The sequence below is a fragment of the Heterodontus francisci genome, chromosome 14 (assembly GCF_036365525.1).
Source record: "Heterodontus francisci isolate sHetFra1 chromosome 14, sHetFra1.hap1, whole genome shotgun sequence".
Taxonomy (NCBI): Eukaryota; Metazoa; Chordata; class Chondrichthyes; order Heterodontiformes; family Heterodontidae; genus Heterodontus; species Heterodontus francisci.
In genome coordinates, this window is record NC_090384.1 from 30,635,916 (window position 1) to 30,644,165 (window position 8,250).

Consider the following 8,250-nt stretch of genomic DNA (forward strand, 5'->3'; position numbering starts at 1 on the left):
TATCACGTATGCATGCTAGCGTGGGGCATGGCATGTATCCGTAGGCGTTAACCGAATTAGAGTTTAAGTTTGAATAAATTTCACTTTTCTTCTTTAAACCGAAGAACGCCTGTTTATGCTCATTTCTTTGCCTTTTAAGTGGAAAGTGGTGAACAAGGATTCACCATGGGGGAGCTCAAAACACTGTGTTTAAAAATTAAATCCTTTACAATAAGATCAGGTGAAGGCTGAAAGAGACCCCTAGACATCTTTCTCACCTGGTCGTAATAACAGAAAACAGCAATGCGTAGTAAATGGTTGTTTTTCAGACTGGCGGATGGTAGACAGTGGTGTACCTGAAGGGTATGTGCTGGGAATACTGCTTTTTCTGCTATATATAAATGACTTGGATCTTGGAATACAGAGTCAAATCTCAAAATTTGCTGATGACACCAAACCTGGAGGTGTGGTGAACAGTAAGGAAGGATGTGAGGGTCCTTGAGAGAGTGCAGAGGAGGTTTACCTGAATGGTTCCAGGGATGGGGGATTTTAGTTACAAGGTTGAGTTTGTTCTCATTAGAACAGAGTAGATTGAGGGGAGATTTAATGGAAGTTGCAAGATTATGACAGGCTTAGACAAGAAGCAGGCAGCTTTTCACACAAAGGGTAATGAAAATATGGAACATTCTCTTCCAAAAAACAGTTGAGACTGGGATTGAATTGAAAATTTAAGACATTGATTTTTGTTAGCCAAGGGTATTAAGGCTTATAGAGCCAAGGCAGGTAGTTGGGGTTGAGGAACAGATCAGCAATGTGGTTAACTCTTACATTCCCTCTGAAATGGCCTAGCAAGCCACTCAGTTGTACCTAACCGCTACAAAGTCAATAAAAAGGAATGAAACCAGACGGACCACCCGGCATCGACCTAGGCATCGGAAATGACAACGGCAAACCCAGTTCTGTCGACCCTGCAAAGTCCTCCTTACTAACATCTGGGGGCTTGTGCCAAAGTTGGGAGAGCTGTCCCACAGACTAGTCAAGCAACAGCCTGACATAGTCATACTCACGGAATCATACCTTACAGACAATGTCCCAGACACTGCCATCACCATCCCCGGGTATGTCCTGTCCCACCGGCAGGACAGACCCAGCAGAGGTGGTGGCACAGTGGTATACAGTAGGGAGGGAGTTGCCCTGGGAGTCCTCAACATCGTCTCCGGATCCCATGAAGTCTCATGGCATCAGGTCAGACATGGGCAAGGTAACCTCCTACTGATTACCACCTACCGCCCTCCCTCAGCTGAAGACTCAGTACTCCACCATGTTGAACACAACTTGGAGGAAGCACTGAGGGTGGCAAGGGCACAAAATGTACTCTGGGTGGGGGACTTAAATGTCCATCACCAAGAGTGGCTCGGTAGCACCACTACTGACCGAGCTGGCCGAGTCCTAAAGGACATAGCTGCTAGACTGGGTCTGCGGCAGGTGGTGGAGGAAGCAACACAAGGGAAAAACATACTTGACCTTGTCCTCACCAATCTGCCTGCTGCAGATGCTTCTGTCCATGACTGTATTGGTAGGAGTGACCACCGCACAGTCCTTGTGGAGACGAAGTCCCGCCTTCACATTGAGGATACCGTCCATCTTGTTGTGTGGCACTGTCACCGTGCTAAATGGGATAGATTTCGAACAGATCTAGCAATGCAAAACTGGGCATCCATGAGGCGCTGTGGACCATCAGCAGCAGAAGAATTGTACTCAACCACAATCTATAACCTCATGGCCCGGCATATCCCCCACTCTACCATTATCATCAAGCCAGGAGACCAACCCTGGCTCAATGAAGAGTGCAGGAGGGCATGCCAGGAGCAGCACCAGGCATACCTCAAAATGAGGTGTCAGCCTGGCGAAGCTACAACGCAGGACTACTTGCATGCCAAACAGCATAAGCAGCATGCGATAGACAGAGCTAAATGATCCCATAACCAACGGATCAGATCTAAGCTCTGCAGTCCTGCCACATCCAACCGTGAATGTTGGTGGACAATTAAACAACTAACTGGAGGAGGTGGCTCCACAAATATCCCCAACCTCAATGATGGGAGAGCCCAGCACATCAGTGCGAAAGATAAGACTGAAGCATTTGAAACAATTTTCAGCCAGAAGTGCTGAGTTGATGATCCATCTCTGCCTCCTCCTGAAGTCCCCAGCATTACAGATGCCAGACATCAGCCAATTCGATTCACTCCAGTACTGAAGATATGTGCTCCAGAACTAGCCACACCCTTAGCCAAACTGTTCCAGTACAGCTACGACACTGACATCTACCTGATAAAGTGGAAAATTGCTTAGGTATGTCCTGTTCACAAATTGAACTGGCCAATTATCGCCCTATCGTCGACCGTTGATCATCAGCAAAGTGATGGAAGGTGTTGTCGAATGCTATCAAGTGGCACTTGCTCAGCAATAACCTGCGCACTGATGCTCAGTTTGGGTTCTGCCAGGGTCACTCAGCTCCTGATCTCATTACAGCCTTGGTCCAAACATGGATAAAAGAACTGAACTCCAGACGTCAGTTGAGAGCGACAGACCTTGACATCAAGGCAGCATTTGACCGAGTATGGCATCAAGGAGCCCTAGCAAAACTGGAGTCAGTGGGAATCGGCGGAAACTCTCCGCTGGTTGGAGTCATAGCACAAAGGAAGATGGTTGTAGTTGTTGGACGTCAATCATCTCAGTCCCAGGACATCATTGCAGGAGTTCCTCAGTGTAGTGTCCTAAGCCAACCATCTTCAGCTGCTTCATCAGTGACCTTCCCTCCATCATGAGTTCAGAAGCCTGGATGTTCACTGATGATTGCACAATGTTCAGCACCATTTGTGACTCTTCAGAGACTTAAGCAGTCTGTGTCCATATGCAACAAGATGTGGGCAACATTCAGGCTTGAGCTGATAAGTGGCAAATTACATTCGCGCCTCAAATGCCAAACAATGACCATCTCCACCAAGAGCGAATCCAACCATCTCCCCTTGACATTCAATGGTATTACCATTGCTGAATCCCCACAATCAACATCCTGGGGGTTACCATTGACCAGAAACTGAACTGGACCAGCCACATGAATATTGTGGCTACAAGAGCAGGTCAGAGGCTGGGAATGCTGTGTTGAGTAACTGACCACCTGTCTCCCCAATGCATTTCCACCATCTACAAGGCACAAGCCAGGACTGTGATGGAATAATGTGCACTTGCCTGCATGAGTGCAGCCCCAATAATGCAAGAAGCTCGACACCATCCAGGACAAAGCAGCCTGCTTGATTGGCACCCCATCCACCACCTTCAACATTCACTCCCTTCACTGCCGGTGCAGTGGCAGCAGTGTGTACCGTCTATAAGATGCACTGCAGCAACTCACCAAGGCTCCTTCGACAGCACCTTCCAAACCCTTGACCTCTACCACCAAGAAGGACAAGGGCAGCAGATGCATGGGAATACCACCATCTGCAAGCTTCTCTCCGAGCCACACGCCATCCTGACTTGGAGCTATATCGCATTTCCTTCACTGTCGCTGGGTCAAAGTCCTGAACTCCCTTTCTATAGTATAGATGAGCCTGCATTTACTTGTACGACTTTCAATTTAGTATACTGTATTCACTGCTCACTCCTCTACATTGGGGAGACCAAATGCAGACTGGATGACCACTTTGCGGAACACCTCCGCTCAGTCTACAAGCATGACCCCAAGCGTCCGGTTGCTTGCCATTTTAATTCACCACCTTGCTCTCACGCCCACATTTCTGTCCTCGGCCTGCTGCAGTGTCCCAGTAAAGCTCAATGCAAGCCCGAGGAACAGTACCTTCCGATTACGCACTCTGCAGTCTTCTGGACTCAACATTGAGTTTGAGAACTTCAGACTAAGATTGCCATTTTGATTTTTGTTTTTGCCATATACCAGTCTCAAACTTTACTTTTCATGTTTTTGCTTTTGGACAGAGCTAATCATTATTCTGCCATTAACACACTCTCTGGACAAATGCTTTTTATTTTACGATGGCTATTACTACTCCCTTTGTCTTTTGTTCCATGACATCTTTGTCATTTAATCTCTCCTGCTTTCCACCCTAACACAGACCTTCCCTTTTGTTCTTTTCACTTGCTCAAAGTTGATTACATTTTTAACTTTTGCCAGTTCTGATGAAAGGTCACAGACCTGAAAAGTTAACTGTTTTTCTCTCCACAGATGCTGCTAGACCTGCTGTGTATTTCCAGCACTTTCTGTTTTTATTTCAGATTTCCAGCATCCACAATTCTTTTCTTTTCTTCTTTCTTTTCTTTCTTTTCTTTTGGGCCTCCTTATCTCGAGAGACAATGGATACGCGCCTGGAGGTGGTCAGTGGTTTGTGAAGCAGCGCCTGGAGTGGCTATAAAGGCCAATTCTGGAGTGACAGGCTCTTCCACAGGTGCTGCAGAGAAATTTGTTTGTTGGGGCTGTTGCACAGTTGGCTCTCCCCTTGCGCCTCTGTCTTTTTTCCTGCCAACTACTAAGTCTCTTCGACTCGCCACAATTTAGCCCTGTCTTTATGGCTGCCCGCCAGCTCTGGCGAATGCTGGCAACTGACTCCCACGACTTGTGATCAATGTCACACGATTTCATGTCGCGTTTGCAGACGTCTTTATAACGGAGACATGGACGGCCGGTGGGTCTGATACCAGTGGCGAGCTCGCTGTACAATGTGTCTTTGGGGATCCTGCCATCCACAATATTTTGCCTTTATCCAAGTATTAGCAGCCTTGCCTTCAGCTACTCAGGCCCCAAGCTTCAAAATTCCTCTCAAAACTTTCTAGTGTTTTTTCCTCCTTTAAGACATTCCTACATTTTTGACCAAGCTTTGATCATCTGTCCTAATACCTCCTTAAGCGCTTCATGTTTGTGGATGTGGTTTATTTGGACTTTCAGAAGGCTTTCGACAAAGTCCCACATCAGAGATTAACGTGTAAAATTAAAGTGCATGGGACTGGGGGTAGTGTATTGCGATGGATAGAAAATTGGTTGGCAGACAGGAAACAAAGAGTAGGAATAAATGGGTCTTTTTCCGAATGGCAGGCAGTGACTAGTGGGGTACCTCAGGGATCGGTGCTAGGACCCCAGCTATTCACAACATATATTAATGATTTAGATGAGGGAACTAAATGTAATATCTCCAAATTTGCAGTTGACACAAAACTGGGTGGGAGGGTGAGTTGTGAGGAGGATGCAGAGAGGCTTCAGGGTGATTTGGATAAGTTGAATGAGTGGGCAAATGCATGGCAGATGCAGTATAATGTGGATAAATTTGAGGTTATCCACCTTGGCAGCAAAAACAGGAAGGCAGATTATTATCTGAATGGCTATAAACTGAGAGAGGGGAATATGCAATGAGACCTGGGTTTTCTCGTACACCAGTCGCTGAAGGTAAGCATGCAGATACAACAGGCGGTAAAAAAGGCAAATGGTATGTTGGCCTTCATGGCGAGAGGATTCGAGTACAGGAGCAGGGATGTCTTGCTGCAATTATACAGGGCCTTGGTGAGGTCACACCTGGAATATTGTGTGGAGTTTTGGTCTCCTTATCTGAGGAAGGATGTTCTTTTTATAGAGGGAGTGCAGCAAAGGTTTACCGGACTGATTCCTGGGATGGCGGGACTGACGTATGAGGAGAGATAGAGTCGGTTAGGATTATATTCGTTGGAGTTCAGAAGAGTGAGGGGGGATCTCATAGAATCCTGTGGAATTCTAACAGGACTTGACAGGGTAGATGCAGGAAGGATGTTCCCGATGGTGGGGGAGTCCAGAACCAGGGGTCATAGTCTAAGGATACGGGATAAACCTTTCAGGACTGAAACGAGGAGAAATTTCTTCACCCAGAGAGTGGTGAGCCTGTGGAATTCAAGAAGGAGTTAGATATAGCTCTTGGGGCGAAAGGGATCAAAGGATATGGGGAGAAAGCTGGAACAGGTTACTGAGTTGGATGATCAGCCATGATCATAATGAATGGGGAGCAGGCTCGAAGGGCCAAATGGCCTACTCCTGCTCCTGTTTTCTATGTTTCTATGTCAAATTTTATCTGATTTCTCCTTGGGACATTTTATTATGTTAAAGGCATTATATAAATGCAAATTGTTGCTGCCTTTCTCTATACAATTGAATTAAATTTAATGCTTGCTAACATAACTGCTTCAAATCATTTAGATGCAGAGGAATGACCTGGCCATGCACCTACAGGATTACACACAGGCCCACATGCGGATGATGGCCCAGACACTGCGCAGCGTGAGCACAGGACTGAATTCCCAGGTGTCCTGCATCGACACACTGTGTTCGGAGGTTGACTTCCAGCCAGCGACGCTCCCAGGGCCACTGCAGGCCTCGCACTCTCAGCCGTCACCTCCGCTGCCGTCTAGGGCCTCAGCATCATGTGACTGCTCACCCCTGATCCAGAACCTGAAGGAGACTGTCCAGCAGCTGGAGGGACGCCTAGTCCGGCAAGACCACCAGATCCGTGAGCTCACCGCCAAGATGGAGACGCAGAGCGGCCAAGTGGGGGAGCTGAAGCGGGGTGTCCGCGCGCTGGAGGAGCGCCTCGGTGAGCTGGAGGCCCAGCAGTGCAATGGGATTTTTATCTGGAAGGTGGAAAACTTCAGCGCCCACCTGCTGGCGCAGGCAGAGGACCAGCCCGTGGTACTCCACAGCCCCGGCTTCTATACGGGCAAGCCAGGCTACAAGCTGTGCCTCCGCCTGCATCTGCAGACACCCAGTGCCCAGCGCTGCTCCAACTATATCTCACTCTTTGTGCATACCATGCAGGGCGAGTATGACAGCTACCTGCCCTGGCCCTTCCAAGGCACCATCCGGCTCTCCATCCTTGACCAGTCCGAGGGCCCCATCAAGCAGAACCATGAGGAAGTCATGGAGAGCAAGCCCGAGCTGCTGGCCTTCCAGCGGCCTGTTCTGCAGCGCAACCCTAAGGGCTTCGGCTACGTCACCTTCCTGCACCTCAAGGCCCTCAATCAGCGCACTTATGTGAAGGACGATATGCTCCTTGTCCGCTGCGAGGTCGTGACCCGGTCGGATCTGAACTGGATGAGGAAAGATGACTTCCAGCCCCGCTCAGCAGAATGCGGTCTGTGACAACTGGCTGGTGCCGCTTTGTTGTTTAATGACATCACTTTATGCTGCCAGCACAATGGCCGTGGCCTGTTACAATATAGCCAGTTAACAGTGTTACTTTACCAGTGGTAAGAGGAGGCCTACTTCCTCCTCCTTCGGTCACTGCCATCAAAAACAGAAGGGCCCATTGCTTTGAATGTTTGAGAATCATGGGTTACGGTGATAAGTACAGATAGGCTGGTAAATTTGAACTGACGCCAGTCATTTATTATTTGTTTTATACAAAATTTTATTTTCATATCTTTTTATGTTTGAGTGCAGATATATGCCCTGTCAGAGAGTGATTAAGCTGATTTGAGTCGAATGTACCTGGCACCACACATCTGTTGTATAATAAATGGGAATGTATTTTTTTTTGTTAGTCAATGTAAGTGGCGTTCTGCAGGGCTCTGTGCTAGGTCCCCTGCTTTTTGTGGTATATATTAACGATTTGGACATAAATGTAGGGGATGTGATCAAGAAGTTTGCAGACAACACAAAAATTGGCTATGTGGTTGATAACAAGGATGATAGCTGTAGGAAGACATTGATGGTCTGGTGAGGTGGGCAGAAAAGTGGCAAATGAAATTCAACCCGGATAAGTGTGAGGTGATGCATTTGGGGAGGTCAAACAAGGCAAAGGAATACACGATTAATGGGAGAATACTGAGAGTTGTAGAAGTGAGGGACCTTGGAGTAAATGTCACGGGTCCCTGAAGGTAGCAGGACAGGTCAATAAGGTGGTTAAGAAGGCAAATAGAATTCTTTAATAAAAACAAAGTGCTGGAAATAACAGGTCAGGTAGCATCTAGAGAGCGAAGCAGGGTTAACGTTTCAGGTCTGTGATCTTTCATCAGAACTGGCAAAGGTTAAAACAAATTAGATTTTAAGTAAGTGAAGCGGTGGGGGTGGGTGGGTGGTGGTTGGTGGGGGGGAGAACAAAAAGGGAGGTGTGTGATAGGGCAGAGGGCAGGAGAGATTAAGTTACAAAAATGTAATGAGACAAAGGCAGAGTGTTAATGGTTGTGGTGAAAGACAAAGCATTAGTCCAGAGAGAGTGTTAATGGCAGAGTATTGAGCGTTCT

At 47.5% G+C, this 8,250-nt stretch overlaps 1 protein-coding gene across 1 annotated transcript in view; it reads left to right on the forward strand.

Moving 5' to 3' along the window:
* Positions 1-7,539, forward strand: part of traf6 (TNF receptor-associated factor 6) — a 53,527-nt gene extending 45,988 nt beyond the window's left edge. Inside the window, exon 7 of the mRNA XM_068045951.1 lies at positions 6,209-7,539. Within this exon, the coding sequence (XP_067902052.1) occupies positions 6,209-7,147 (939 nt within the window). The 3' untranslated portion in view covers positions 7,148-7,539. The remainder of the gene's footprint in view (positions 1-6,208) is intronic.
* Positions 7,540-8,250: the final 711 nt, after the last annotated feature.